We start from the raw sequence: 16867 nt of genomic DNA on the forward strand, positions 1-16867 counted from the left end.
ATTTTACTCCATGTCTTCCATGGAGCAATTATACAGAGAAGTTGAACCACATTGCAGGGATGCGACTTTTGTTTGAATCAACAATTAAAACTAGATGGCTATACGTACAAATATATTCCTGCCCTCCAAAATTTGTTTTATTGTGGGTTGTTTGGAACACTTTATCTCAAAATCATACACATGATATATTTAAGTCAAATATTACAAACTCAAAAGGATGAGTAAACAACATTTAAATAAACAATCATACATTTAAATGTGAACTGATAACAATTCACCCACAAAGAAATTCATTTATTTCTTAACTTGGATTGAATGATGTTCAACATCTTCAAATATAAATTACTTTTACATAATAAGACCTAATCAAACCCCATCATATATACAATCAGCAGCATCCCCATAAGTCGCTGAAACAACGGCAGGCAACGAAATTTTCTATCAATAGAGGGAGCAAAAAAGGGCTTCATAAGGCCAAAATTTTGTGGACATACTTTCCACTTTTATCTTCCAAAATACTGCTACTTATTTATATATAACAAGCACCGTTATAAATTACTCGAATTCACTATGATTCTAACCTATTTAAATAATTTGATATTTTCAAACAATTGCAATTCCGCAACCTTTGACAGGGGGTGTGTAGCCCAACTCCACACCTCTAATCACTAATGCACAACATTAGGATGCATAGGAGTATCCTGTAGCTTCAACAACGCGCAGCACCTGGTATCTGAAGGCCAGAACAGAATGCGTATGAGACGCTTGCCATTGTTGAGAACAGAAAATAGCTGTAAGGATCAGAAACAAAATCATGGTCGCAAGTCATGGTCGCGGCACCTCATGGTGTTACAACTTGTTTCGTGGGCATTGTAATATGAATCATTAACTTAAGAAATTCAGTTTATCCTAATAATTAAAGTTTTCTAGAACATATTAGACGTTTTAGAACATATTACACCCTGAAAATAGGATATATGGATAATATGTCACAATAACAACTTAAATGAATCTTACTCCACGATTTAGAATCAAAGGTTACATAACGAGGTTTTGCTATTAGGCAAGCTTAAAATCCGTTATAAAGCCGTCGTTGTGTAACCGAATTTAGCGGTTTGGCAAGCTTAAATCCGTTACAAAGCGGCCGTTACGTAACAAAAGTGCCTCATTTTTATTCTATAAGCCAAATAAGTGTTTCCACAAGATGAAAGAATCAACTCCAGGAGATGGAACTAATTAATACCTCGGTGAAAGCAATTTGTAGTTATCTCTGACCATTAAATACTTAAAAAGTTCTGGTATCACTTGTCTACTTCTAGAGGAATACTTGCTATTCCCAGATACACCTGCTGCATCTCTTCCCTCCATATCTGCAGTGTTCAATGATAGCAATGAGGAAATGGCCTTCCATAATAGTTGGTTATAATATTATTATTATATTTGGTGAATAGTTGAGTTATTTCAAGCCTCTCTCCATCATTTTAACTGGTGGCATGTAAGAAAATCTCATCATAAATCATTAAAGAAAACTAAAACTTATCGGATATCTCAAATTTGTGTATATGTCAACATTATCCAAATTCCTTCACGTTTCCAGTCATCAGCAAACTTACCATGTGACGGAATTCAACTCGTATATGAGGTACATTTGTCTTGTGGATGTCATTCCCATCTGGATCTCTTTTGTAGTAGTTTTCACCAATCCAGTGCCTCTGAGATAATAATAAATAGAAGTTACAGATCAACCACTATTATGCCATGTTATAAATGATGTCATGTTCCAAGGAACAACAAAAACTATAGACATCTCCATTTAGCCTTCCATATCGACCTGTTCGCAAAATTTCAATTTCAACCAAGAAAAATATATTCATAACATGGAATTATCCCATAAGCGAAGTACCTTCAAAGCATGAGAGAATCCAGATTGGAGGACTGAATTGCGTGCAATTTCACATAAATCACAAGAGCTAAGCTTCCACACCTGTAGGAAGAGTAAGAACTTCAGATCACAACAGTATAGTTCATCAGCAATTACACAAAACAAGGATAACTCACCGAAGCAGCAATGCTATATTCTTCCACTAATGGCTCCTTGGTTAAATGAATTTGTAACGGATCATCAGTTGATAGCGAAACATTAAGTCCACGTGAGAAGAACATGGGGAAAGGATTGCGATGGTAATCCAGGAATAAAGAATTGTTGCTAAGAGGAGACATTGCCAGACCAATCTGCAGAAAACAACATAGTACAATTCTCATTTGTTTGATCAAACCACAAGGTAAAAGATGGCTCCTGCCAATCACACACAGCTGTATCTCCAGTGTACCTGTGCTAAATAATAGAGGTACTGAAGTACAGGGGATTTCCTTAAATTTATCCCATGGGCAATATTATGGGCAGTGAGAAATGTTGCCGCCAGATGGTCAATGTCACCAGCCTGGAACAGCAGATAAGAACGAGTTAATATATAAGCAAATTGCTTCACAGCGTGTATATTGGAAAGGACTGGCTCATTCCTGAAATAAACTATTTAATACCGACCTCGATGGTTCCACTTATTTATTAAAAATGACATTTTCAAGTCAAAAATCCTTACTGTCAACACACATTTACAACATTACATGCATGTAACTTTCAAGCTTAGGGAGAGGGGATGTATAGCAAAAGCAGGAGATTGTACAAGTACCTCTCCAGCATGGGGACGGAATTTAATAGTCGTCATACCCTTTGACTCCCGCAGCTACAACATAAAACAAGATACTCATTAAGTAAACAATATAGAGCAAGCATTTGTAAGAGCTACAATGGAGTGACCATGGACAGGTCCAGAGATAGAAAAAGTGATATGGCCTAGGCGCAAGACTAGCCAGTTAACTGGTTCAATAAATCAAATAGGAGGAACTGATGATCCACTCAGTTCAACAAATGAGAATTTTAGGTCCTAACTTTCGACATCCTTTCCTTAAGTATCATAACCTGTGTATCCTTGAGGCTAGAGGTACTTTCACATCCATCCCTCATTGCGGATGTCGTTGCGATTGTGGTAACTGTCGCAATGATGCAGAAGCAGCAACTCACAGTGTTACCACTCATTTTGTGCATCGTAATGTAAGTTGTGTTAACTTGTAAATATCCACTTTATCCTAGTATTTCAAGTTTCTAGAGCATGTATTTAAATTAAAGTTTATAATAGACCTTTTACAATCTAATACATATTAAAAAAAAATATGATGGCCAATATGTTGTTAAAATAAAAGCTTATAATGACTCCTACTCAATGATTTTAACTCACGGGTTACATAACAAGGCTTCACAAAACGCTAAGATGAAAATCCGTTATAAAGAACACATTATTTGGCGGAATGGCATCATATGGGTCAACACACAATTGAAGATCTCAACTATTTAGTTACCGGACAGGCTCATAGTGAATTTCAACTACTTTTAGGTCCATCACTTAGTCATAATAGAAGTTTATCCTCGAGAAACTCAAATATATCGAGTCATTTTTATAAAAACTAGGTCCCTCACCACACACCTATTACAAAGCAGTTAGACTGAATGTCGTGGTCAGACATAACTGAACTCATATAACAGGTGAGAATAATAGGAACACAAAATTAGACAAGTAAAAGATGACAGAAGGCATAATCGATTCAGTATCCATCAAAACCAGGATTCTACAGGTAGCTTAAAAAGAGTAGCTAGGGGGTGCTTTCTCCTACAAATTTTTTTTTTCTTTTTTTTCTTTTTTATTTTTTTTTTAAAAAAAGAAAAAATAAACCGTGGGAGGGTATGTTTCAAAAATGGGGAAGGAGAGGGGGTGAGTACAGCATGAAGAGGAGGTATGGAGATGATAAATGATTATGAATCATAGTGTTTAAAGTTAAAGAAAAAACCTTGTTTAAAGTGTAGAGGTTAGCATAACAGTAATAAGCATAGTATGAAAAGGCGGGATTAAAGATGTTGGTCCACTTTTCTGGTGTAGGCATATGTTTTGTGGGACGTCGTTCAGGTTTACTTTCATCATCCACCAAATCGAGCCCAACAACCTAAACAGAAAAACAGAACTTAATATCATAAAAGCATATTTAAGAAAAAAGTAAATATTGTTAAGATCTGCACGTTTCGATGCAAATGCAACATGAACATGAAATTTTCTTACTTAGTCCCTTCAAGTTCCGTGAGTCCTTACGACAAAAGCAAAAGTTCTGTAGGCTATACTAGCACATGAATCTAGATAACAATTGCCAAAGTCAAAAGCTCAAATTCAGTTAATTCCCTCTTCACCATAAGTCGGTGGAGAAAAGTATTCATGTTAAATCCTGTAGTGAAAAAATGTACAGACTACAGAGAGACGCTAAACAAGCGGCAAGTTTGCAACAATGTGATTAGCAGTCACTTAAATGGCATATCAACCAATACAAAACTATTTTCCTAGTAGTCGAATCCATTTCAGTTTGTAAAGAGAAGTATAGCACCATAAGCAAGAATCACACAACTGATGCGGCTCATACAAGATTATTATGAGCTAAAAGACCAGCGGTAAGACAGACACATCAAATAAAGTTATGCCATGCCACCACAGGCTCGACATGGTGCCGCAAAATGAAGTATGATTCTGCAATGCAGGTCTATAAGCAGTTTACTGCAGTCATCACCACAAGCACAATTTAAAACACTGAAGGACTCCTATTGGAATCTTTTTTCTTTTGCCTTTCTACGGGAATTGGGAATAAAAGCAGAATAAAAACACTTTAAATTCATTAGTTAGAAAGTTTGACCTATTTAAGTAGCCTCTATGACAGCATGATTTAATAATGAAAAGTTGTGACAAAATGCTTACCTGCTTCAAGAATAGGTGCAAATGAGGATGTGAATCTGGATCAACAGTAACCTCAAACAAAGGAAGGAAAATGTTGTCAAGCATGTTCTGAAATGATGTCACTATCCCCATTCCCTTGTATACATTGTACAATCTTGGAATCTGAAAAAAAAGATAGTTTCAAACACAAAATTGCAAAAAAATAAAATAAAAAAGGGAACTCTAGAGTCTATACAACTAGAATTCCATTATTTGAAGTTCAGAAAAGCTTATGAACAAGAAACAATATAAACAACATATTTTACCACATTTCGATGCAGTAGAGAAGAGCGTACCTGAATCAACCAAACAACATTTTCACTGTACAAATCATTATTAACAACCCAACTGGCCAATTGGTCCCACTCACTTTGCTTTCTACCATAAATGGATACCCTGTATTCTGCCATCTGTTAACAAAATCATAATGCATCAATGAACTCTTCAGAACAGTAAAAACGCTGAGAACCAACACACATGCAAACCTCCAATAAGAGAAAAAAATCAAATGACAACTCACATCTTACTTGTGCGCCAGCAACAACAGCACAACAAAGTTGCACAACCCAATGCCTCCAAGTAGCTGGGATCTCTCTCAGACAATTTACCTCAAATGTAAACCCCTTTATTTGGTAAATGAAGTTAAAAGAAGCGCCATTTTACTGACCTCTATTTTAAAAGGCAACACTTAAGGAATATGAGATTCTCATTTAAGTATCTCACATTATGCTAACGTTAAGTAGCTGACTAGGGCAACAGAATGAATTGTTGGAAAAATAACCCGCATGTAACCCTAGATCAAAAAATGATTGTCTATGAAGAACACTCCAAAATCCCTCCCCCAAACAATCATCACAGACACATGCTGTACAAGAACTATTCTTCTGCAAATCTTCTTTTAAGGCCACAAACAGGTCCAAAATCCACAACAAACCACTTAGATAATACTAACAATTCTAATATTCTATTTTAAAAATCAGTTCCAAGGTTTACGAAAATAGCACTAATGTATCCCTTACTACACTAGCAAACTTAAAAAACACCTTATGTAAAACATGACCTGATATTTACTGGAAGCAAGGTCACTGAAAACTTGCTTGGTCAACTCCCCAAGAAAACGTCCTGTTACAAGAAAATAGAGATAAAATGAATGTAAGAGATGAAACCCTTTTCTTTGAAAACAACATAAGCCAAAATTGAACCTTCAAAACAATATAAGATTACTTTCTAAGTAACAATGTCGAAGTTTTGATCCGAACAAAATGGGGTTGGCTATACGAAACAAATAGAATAATGTAAGAGATATCCAGTAACAAAGATTATATTGTATTCGGCCTTAACTAATACCAATTTATAAGAAAAGTATTTACAGTGACTTTACGCATTCTATCGCATGAGCATATGACAATAGCTAAGAATGAATGAAGAGAAAAATACAAGTGGATAATGATTGAATACATTTTTAGTTGTAGATTAGTATTAGATAAAGTTGAATCCAATATTATCTTTGTGAGTGATAATCGCACATATTGATTGATTTGATTCATGTAGGTGACTCCAAATAGTTGGGACAAGGCTTTGACATTATAGGGTTAAAAGGAGATCATAAAGCAATAAATACAAAAGACAAATAGAAATAGGGAAAGCGGGAGAGAGGCATTTCTTATATCGAACTCTTAGGTAAAAGTCAAAATAGTGAGCGTGGAGGGCATTTAGATGAAAAAACATTAAGGATAACTTACTTCTCTATTGTTTTATAAAAAAGGGTGAGCAATCATGACCAGTGTCACATGATTCGTTCCTTTTACCCACGAATCGCGATTCGATTCGACCAGCCCGAACCGGAATTCCTTCGCCGGTTGATTCGCTTTGGTTAGCGATTCCGATCGTGAAGATCAATAGGCCCATACTAGTTGTTCCATGAAAGGATGAGAAGGAGAAAATTGAAAAAAAAAAAGTACTCGAAAAATGATAAAATAGAAAAAGACAAAGCACGGAAAAGAGATGAGGAAGAAGAACAAGATAGAAGAAAGCACACAAAGGTGTTCAACGGGTCAAAGGTCGAGACACATTTTAACGGGTCAGGTCAATAGCGGGGCAGGTCATTAACGGGCCTTGGTATAGAGGGCCGGGCCGGGTCGAATATTTATAAGAATTAATTGCAAAAAAAAAATTACCACTTTTTTATATTTTAAAATGATATTATTATATACATAAGTGGATCGATCCAACGGGCCATAAAGTATAATGAAAAAACTATTTTATGAACTTTTAAAAATCGAGTCAAAGTGGGTCGGATTTAAACGTGCTTTGACCCGCCCCGAACTGGCCCGTTTAATTTTTGACCCAAACCGCCCCGGCCCGGCCCATTGAACACCTCTAATCATGGCCAAAGACGGTCATGTGTTAAATCTGGGGCGAGTCAGGTTTATACTTTGGGAACTAGCAAGGCTAGGGTGCAAAAATGGTTCCTAATTTTTTTCTTAACATATGTTTATATCTCTAATTATTTATATCGACTACGTCTATGTGCAACGTCTTAATTTTGTTAAAAAAGAGAGTCAATAGAGAGAGGCATTTTCGAGATCGAGATCCTACTTAGAATCGATCAAGGGATAGAATCAATGAGTGAAAACATGAATATGAATAATAAATTAATTACTAAATATGTTCTAAATTAAAAGTTCTTCATTTTAAAATAAAACAACTTTCCAAAATTATAATTTATGACATATGACTAACACCAACTAATGAAGTAAAAATAGATATAAGTTAAATGTTATAACAATAGTAGAAATTTATAGGGTTTTAGTTAAATATTTTACTCAAATTTTAAACTTTTTTTTTTACAAATAATTAGGTTGTAGAATTGAATCTAAGTTTGAAGTTTAGACTTGCACCCATACTATATTCTACCACCTAGACTTAGACATCTAGACCTTAAACCTAAAATCATATATTAGGTTGGTTGAATCCAACAAAGTGTGGGATTTTAAACCCATGATCATCCCAAGTAATGACTTCAACTACCCTCCAACATAAGCACACAAGAGACAGAGAGAAAGTGAGAGAGGAGAAGAAAGAGCATTACCCTTTCGAATTTGAGTCGCCAAATAAGTACCAAAAGTAATTCTTTTATATAAAGGTCACTCATAAAAGTCACATCAATACTAACAACAATCAATTTGCACATTCATCGGTATCAACTTGCACAAACAGATGATGCCTTTTGCTAATAGAAACAGTGAAAATCAACCATAGGAAGTGATGCTAAAGCGAAAGCATGGATAAAAAATTTCACATGAATTTTTATCCTAAACTTGTTCCGTTAACATAAAATGAGGTCATAACTTATTGCAATTAGAGTTAGTCACTCCAACAACACCATTTTGATTTTTTCCCCAAGAACCTAAAATAAAAAGTAATACATTTTGTTTGCATGCACTATAATTTCATCAATCACTAAATTATAAGAGTAAGGACTCTCAAAATGGCATAATAGATTAACAAAGTACGCATGACATTACTTACACAAAGAATGGAAGCTCATACGCTCCAAATTAGCTAAGTGAACATGAAAGCAACATAACAAACCTTGAATAAGATTTTCTTGTTTTAGGAAAATCTCCCTTAGCCTACTCTGACCACACGGATTGTATTTGAGATTGAACTTGTCAAAACGATGGAATGTACTCTTGTCAGCATGAACATCCAAAAGGTCAACGTTAAGGTCATACCTAAAAAACCAAATGACATAAAGTTATGATAATGCTGGTTGCTTTAAAATTTTATAATTCATGAAAAAAAAATACAACAGATATAAACTCATCCTTGATCACTTGCTTACCCGGTCAAATCCAAGCTCTCAAAAACCTCTTTAAGAGTCAAATAGGTCCCATCACGAAATATCACCACCTGAGTCACATGTTCATTAAGAAAAACAGTGAAACATGAACAAATGTTCGAAGGAGACATGGTGCATAAGCTAGCATGAGTTTCGAGATAGTTCATTATAAAATTATGTCCAGTAATTAACTATCAAGTTGTTTTAGGTTGAAGTAATCAAACAGAAAATACAAAAGTGGAAACATGATAATTCTTAATATGAAATAGAAGATGATGATAAAAGAAAAGATTGCATTGATTTGGGCATCACCTCATCAGGTTCCTTCCTCAACTTTGACTTAATAAATCTCAAAAGATGCTTTTGGTTCATGCATGCTGAATGATGAACATGTGTGTCAACTTTCCTAACATTATAGAAATCACGATGTGGTGCACTCTTTTGGGCAAGAAATTCCCTATCCGCGTTTAGCATCAAATGAAGATTGAATTTCTAAAAAGAAGTTAATTAAAACTCAAATACAAGTCAATGTAGGAAACATATACGCATACATATGTAGACTATGAGAGAATATATACTTGTTCAAGTAGAACAAGTCGATGATGGCATAAGGTTCGAATGTTGCCAGCTGCTATGACTCGGAGAATGTGATGCAAATCAGTGAAAAAGGTTGTTGCATCAGCAACTGGGAACAACTTCTCCTTTGCTAAGCAAAAGAACAAACAAATAGAAACGAGATGGTAAGAAAACATATAACATGAAACTTTATGATAGCCCAAAAGAAGTAAGTAAACATCGAAGGAAGCAATAAATAAAGAGGAAAAAAAGGTACATACAGTCTTTGCTTGGATATACTTGCACAACTCCATCCTCCATTTGGAAATAGTGCTGTCAAACCGAGCATTATACATTAAACAAACAAACCAAGAAAAAAAGACAAAGTAAGATTCTCAACAGTTGCTTAATTCTTAGCTATTCGGCTATTCCACAAAGCAATGACACTAATAGAGATATGAGTGAGAAAACTCACATTACTTCTTTTCTCAGGAGTATAATAGAATGGATTTGGATTCGGCTTCGGCGTACTAGGATCAGATATTATTTCCTTTTCCCATGGAGCAATTGCTTCCCTGAATACATAACACTCTCGTAGCTCAAGGCATTCTTGAAGAACCAAATATGATTCCACTTCATCAGGTGTTGGTGTCTCTGCCAAGAAATAAGATAAATTATCAGAATAACACGAAAACATCGGTCATGAAATGTAGATGAGAAACCTGCTAGTCTGTATCAAACTAATTGGACAAAAAATAAGTATCTCCAATAGTTCAAACACATCATAAATAGCTCATCATATTACTACTAATAATATTATCATCATTTTTATTATTAATATTATTATTGTTACAATCATAATACTAATAATAATAATAATAATAGTAATAATAATAATAATAATAATAATAATAATAATAATAATAATAATTATTATTATTATTATTATTATTATTATTATTATTATTATTATTGTTAATATTACTAATATTATTATTATTATTATTATTATTATTATTATTATTATTATTATTATTATTATTATTACTACTACTACTACTACTACTACTACTACTACTACTATTATTGTTGTTGTTGTTTATTGTTATTATTATCATTGTCATTTGTCATCATCATGATCCTACTAGTATTATTTACAACATATTGTTTCCTTTCCTCTCTTGATAATATCTGTGGAGGTGGAGTCTGGCAACGAAGAATTCTTAGAATTCAGACTAAAGGATTAAAAAAGGAGACAGAGTTCAAAGGTACAACGATGGTGCTTAAGGTTCTAATTAGAATGATAAACTAGAAATATATAAAGGCAATCATAATCTTTAAAGGTTCTCTCATGTCCTAGGAAAAAACACACAAATATGTAAATCAATTAGGAGAAAGCCTAAAATAGAGAAAGAGATAATAGGAACAACTCCAAACAAGGGTACACAAGTTTCGTCAAAAATCTAATTAACAAAAAATAGGTACCACGTGGAGAGATTTTGAGCCGCACAAATGTTTCATGCTCTGGCTCTTTCCTCAGGATATCAGCAGCTATTGGGTCAGGTTGAACGCCATGCAAGTCACCAGACACGCTGTGAGAACGAATCATGCTTGGAGTAGTTATCGGAATTTGATCTCCACTATTAGTATTTTGGGGTATGTCTTGATATTGGTTTTTCAATTCTGGGTCCTGCTCAAGAAGCTTCAAATTTATTACAATGTAAAACAAAAGTAGGCTGAAAAACGAAGCGAGAAATCATGAGAACCAAAAACAATTATGCCAACTCTACAACCCAAATAGTTACCAAGGATAGACTGAAAGCTATTTGGAAAGATAGAAGAATTACTTCACTCAAAATCAACTTACAGCATCTCCATTAGTATCCAGATATGTAGGATCCAACTTCGAATTATCTGTGAAGTCTTCTTCTTCATCAGATGCTTCTACACTTTCAAAGACACTGGCAACAGGGGACTTTGGAGAAGTGGGTCTCATCAGAAGAGATCTGCTAGCTGAATGGGAAAGGCTAGCACCTTTTCCTGATACAATAGTGATAACACAAATAAGAAAATATGTTTTGTTAAACATGAAAGATCAATCTAGAAGAATGTCCAACACGGCAAAGCACACATAAGCAGTAAATACAAATGATTCCCTCACCATTGCATAAGCAAAGTTCATAATCATTCTACTTAACATACAATGATTTAAATCATAAATAATATTTATTGCATTTAGTTTTTAACGCCCAGCAGAAGAAAGGTGGGGAGAAGGTTGGCACAAAAAACAAGCAGGGAAGAAAGACAGAGTTGGAAAAGGTAGCCCATGTGAAAAACCAGATAGAAATAAGGCAGATCCAAAAAGGAAGTGTTGCAAGGTACTTACAACTTTCATGAAACAGAACTGTCAAGTTATGCAATTCTGTAAACAGGAAGTGTTGCAAATAGATTGTAACTTTAGTGAAAGGGTAAGTGTTGCATATCATTTACAAATACTTCTGTGAACAGAAAGTGTTGCAAAAAGGATGGACAATCAATGTAACATCACCAAACCTTTTAATCCTCCTTTAGTACAATGTACCATGAACACAGATTTCAACTCAACCGGAAATTCAATATGCAAAAATCAGAATATGACGGGAACATGCTGAAGTGCACTATTATGTGCACCGTTACCTTACCTCACCTCACTATAGACTATAGTTATGAGTGATTCACTTAAGATAAAAAGCGGAAGGAAAAAAGATCAAGAATGAACCAGCACTCCTATAGATTCAAAGTTAAATCAAAACTATTTTCTTTCAAATCATAGACCAACAGACACTTCAATAGGTTCAAATTTACAATACATCAAATACAATTAAGCAAACTTCAACCATAGATACACCTACTTGACTTAAAAAGCACTATTCATTAAAGTATTCATAAAACTGATTCTGCAATCTCAATTTCCAAATACATCATTAGTTAACAGCAAATAATAATCAATTCAAAATCTTATTAAAATTTTGTAAGATTTTATCTAAATTGACATTATCACAACAAATTACAACTAAATAACACTATTACCCAAAATTACACTTCACACACAATCAAAAACCTCTAAAAACTCAGTATATACCTTCAGTAAGGGTACGAAGTCTGGGCAAGCCATCAGGAATACCAGTAACACGAACAAAACCATTACGCTTTTCAACACAATCAACCTCACCAGAAATCGCAGTAACATCAGGCAAAGACGCCGAAGCACGACGACAAACTCCAATATTCCTACGACGATGACGATCCTTCGAAACATGTTGTTCATCATCTTCACCTTGTTCTTCCTTCTCCAAAGACTTGGCAAACTCCAGAAATTGTGAGAGAGTTTTGCGGTGCATATAGTAGGCAGAAACCGCCACAAAAGATGCTCCGACTAGCGCCGCCATAGCCAAGTGAAGCGAGTAAGTATCCATTGTTGTTTCAATGGAATTGAATGAGAAACAAAAAGGAAAACCGTACAAAATTGGAATTGAGAGTGAATGAAGGGAATCGTTGTCGTTTATTGTTATTTATAGGAGTCGGGACAGAATCGAGAACTTATTTCTCTCTCTACAAATTATCTCTTCTACAATTGTTTGACATCTTTAAAACGAGAAAATATCAATGCCGATTGGGCATAGGGATAAACACAGTGATATGCCATCTAGTAACGTAGTAAGTATTAATTTCATCAATTGTTTTGGTGAGTAATGGTTACGTGACTCCATTAGATGTGACTCCATAGATGTGAGGGCTAATATACAAAAATTTCTAATAAATCATTATAATTTGTAAATAAAAAATAGAAAATACTAGTCGATTAATGCGATCGGTAAGTCATTATAAATTACAATTTAAGAAATATCACTCTATTAAATCCCTCCACATGGGTGTGATTTGTCAAGTTGATAAATAACAGTTATTAACCTAGAGTTGTTCATATTTTTATGGGAGGGATACACCGGGTAAGTTGATGATGATAATGAACTTAGAGTTGCTCAATTTGTAAATCACCCAAAAAAAACAAAACAAATGTAGATAAAGTAAATAAAATAAAAAAAGATAATTTAAAATCTAAAAAGTCTCACCCTATCGAATTCTTTCAGTAATTTGCCGATAATATACATCACCATTATTTACTTAGACTATCTTGCTAAATTATATAATTTTTTTTTTGTATTCTATGTATGTTCTCAACTTTTGGTGTAGAATTTCACAAAAATAAAGAAAAAATAAAAATTTTAAATAGTAGATGTAGTATTTTAATGAATAATAAAATTTGATAAAGAAAAAGTTGAGAGCTATAGGTATTAAACAAATATTGAAATAAAACTTGTGGAAAAAACATTTGGATCACAATTATCTGATAGGTTTTAATAAAATTAATAAGAAACATATGAGATAATATAAATATGTTGAAATAAAATTTATAGAAGATATATAGAGACCATGAACATTAATAAAATATTTAACTTATGATGAACAAGTAAATAAGTTTAATTATGTCTAAAATTTGTGACAATAATAAAAAAATTCTTTAGAGAAACAAGGGGTATTAGCCTCTTATATGAGAGCATCTCATCATGAGATGGATCATATAATTTATTTATTTCTCTAATAGATCAATTTAAGATTGTAAGTGATATAAAGTTATAAGTGATCATCTTAAAATTAAAAATTAATTAATTTGAAATTGTTAGTAATTACTTTAAGGTTATAAGTGATCACCCTAAGACAATTTATGTATATTAAGTCGATCCAATAGAAATGACCTCACAATAAAACCATCACATTTAAGAATTCATTAAGTTTCATGAATATAATACTAAAAATTTCCAAAACAAGAATATTAGCGGTGTTTCATAATGTATAAATTTGATGCTTTGTCCTTCGTTTCCACTCACATCCAAAGAATAAAAGACAAGCAATTTTTTCTAATTGAATGCATTTTCTAAAATTTGAATTGGGTTTCTACCAAATGGAAATAATACATTATATTCTCCTATAATAATTATCCCTAAAAAAACTCTTTTAGAACAATTCCGATGTGAATCAAGAGCACTATAAAATGTAAGTACATTAGACAATTCCGATGTGAATCAAGAGCACTATAAAATACAGTATTTTATCTTTTTTTATGCATTTATTTATCTTTATTTAATATTTAACGATCACGTGTGGGTGATAAGGAGTTAGTGTCAGCTTCACTCAGTCTTATTCTTTTCAGGAACTACTCATGATCTTTCTCGAGTTAAGGGATTCATTGGTCGCGCTCTCCTTTATGGGATTGTCGTCGTCCTTCCCTCCCCAAACTCTGCTCATAGTTTTATGGGCGGGATACACTAATAAGATGATGATGATAATGATGATTACTCGCATGAGATGTCAAATGATGATTAGTTTAATAAATAATTAAATATATTTTTAATATGTAGTTGATAACTAATAAATACATGTAATCTTTATATTCTTAGTACTATTCTACATGGGTAGTAATATATATATATATATATATATATATATATATATATATATATATATATATATATATATATATATATATATATATATGAAAACAATTTTTCAAAATGTTGTATTTTGGAGATTTGAAAAAATTCTATCGTTATTTTGAAAAAAAATATTCAAATTATTAATGATTTAAAATGTATATTTGTTAGAATAAACTTGTACTTCAGATATTTAATGAAATTGAAGTTTTCCTTTATGATTTTTTATTTTATCTTTACATGCTTAAAGAGTGTTATTGTAGCAGGAGCGGCACTCTCGTTACATAATTAACATTAATAATTATACTTAAGATAAATAATGCGGAAGTGTAAAACGCCGAACTGCTAAAAACCATTTGAAATAAAAAAAATGTTCAAAACATAAGTAAAAATATATCTTACAACTGAGAAAATATAAAATAAGGTTTACTTAAATACGATAAAAAAACATAAGTACAATATAGTCATCAAGTAAAATCATTGAAGCTAAGTCCTCGATAGAATAATTAAAGTTGCGGCCTGGATCGAAACCTGAGCTAATTTTTTTTCCTGCAAAATACTGTCATCCATAATACGGATGACAGCCGATTAAATCGGTCAGCGATAAAGCCGAGTACAATTTTCTCAATAAGCTTATGATGCGATAGTTAAATCATGCTTACAAAATAATCATCAAGCACAATATAGAAGGTTATTACTCATTATTGACCTTTACTAAGCCATTAAGTTACATTCTCAATACTTGCAGAAGTTCATTACTGCTACTAAATACTTGGTAACCTTAATGCTTATTTAATCAAGTTCAATTAAGCCTCATAGCTTTACCATCATAGCACATCACAAGATCACAACAATAATGACAACTGATATATGTAAGGGTCTGGTTAGGTGAGGACCGTAGTCCTAATTCCTAACTGTGGTGGGAGTCGTCACTCCTCTCAATACTGTTATGCTCGAGACTTCACAGGATGGGTTTTTCTCGGACCCCCTGTCTGACACCGCATTTTACGTGCCGGCTAACACGGACGCCGGGATTTTACATGCCGGTCCATGGTTCGACGTTACCTTACTATCAGAGTCATACAATCAATATCATGCAATATCAAACAAGACTCTAAACCGAAATAGTTTACATTCTTATAAGTCAAACTTCCACTAGTCAAATTTTTGACAATTCTACCCTTTTAGTAGAAACAAATTACTAGTATCTAATAAATTAATATTTAATTAAATAACAAATTTTCGTAGCTATACTAAGATTCCTGAGGCTAAACTAAGTCATTATTGTGTCATAAATAATCATAACAGTCAAGGGTAATATTTCTAAGTACTTAATAACATATTTTATCAAATAACCAGTAAAATAGTAAAACGGATCTATCATCACTATAAAAATAACATAATCCGACAAATTATTAAGGGTCCAAAATCTATATGAAATGAGTTTTCAAGAAAAACAATGCTAAGCATTTTAACAAATTTGTTTGACTATTTTACCGATAAACCGATTAATAATTCTTTATAATTACTTGAGTCCAACAAAAAAAATATCAAAACACCAAGATGATATGAAATCATTTTAAACACATAAGTTTATTTAACTAGTAAAATTCATATATATCTATATTATCATATTAATCAAAAATTTCCATATATATGACTTTTTTTTTTTGAGTGTCCCAAAAGTATTATTGTTTTGACGAAAATATCACTAAACTGGATATAACTTTAATATTACCATATAAAGTTTAAATGACTAAAATAAAATCATGTTGATCATGCTTTTATATTATCGAGTAACCATAAATAAATATCACATAACGAGAGAGTTAAGAAAATGTGTACCATTTTCCTCCGAAGGTGGTGCTAAACCAAGTAAGAGAATAATAATAGAAAAATAAGAACTTAAGGAAATAAGTTCCAAAAGAAAGTCTTCAAGGTTCCAAGCTTCAAAGAAGTAGATCTTCAATTACCCAAAAGAAAAAGATATCCAAGCTCCAAAAGATAATACTTGACTTTTTAAAAGTTGATGATTATCGGCTTAAGAAGTGATAAGATCAAGCTCCATCTTC

General features: G+C 32.9%; 1 protein-coding gene across 5 annotated transcripts; it reads right to left on the reverse strand.

Moving 5' to 3' along the window:
* Window positions 1-273: 273 nt before the first annotated feature.
* On the reverse strand, window positions 274-12970 carry LOC130804758 (AMP deaminase-like). Of its 5 annotated transcripts, none has more exons than XM_057669326.1 (20): window positions 12389-12970; window positions 11135-11307; window positions 10753-10957; window positions 9743-9921; window positions 9549-9600; window positions 9291-9418; window positions 9025-9204; window positions 8716-8783; window positions 8463-8605; window positions 5929-5990; window positions 5165-5278; window positions 4851-4991; window positions 3904-4056; window positions 2691-2744; window positions 2331-2441; window positions 2059-2232; window positions 1904-1984; window positions 1614-1712; window positions 1244-1370; window positions 274-733 (listed from the first exon to the last, which is right to left on the reverse strand). In XM_057669326.1, exons 1-19 carry the CDS (start codon window positions 12720-12722, stop codon window positions 1302-1304), a joined length of 2520 nt encoding a protein of 839 aa, XP_057525309.1. In that variant the 5' UTR covers window positions 12723-12970; the 3' UTR covers window positions 274-733; window positions 1244-1301. The 5 variants fall into 5 exon arrangements, with proteins under 5 accessions (XP_057525309.1, XP_057525311.1, XP_057525307.1 ...); XM_057669328.1 differs by having other exon boundaries at window positions 274-791; XM_057669324.1 differs by having other exon boundaries at window positions 10753-10969; window positions 12389-12951.
* Window positions 12971-16867: the final 3897 nt, after the last annotated feature.

The sequence above is a fragment of the Amaranthus tricolor genome, chromosome 17, assembly GCF_026212465.1.
Source record: "Amaranthus tricolor cultivar Red isolate AtriRed21 chromosome 17, ASM2621246v1, whole genome shotgun sequence".
In the NCBI taxonomy this organism is placed as follows: domain Eukaryota; kingdom Viridiplantae; phylum Streptophyta; class Magnoliopsida; order Caryophyllales; family Amaranthaceae; genus Amaranthus; species Amaranthus tricolor.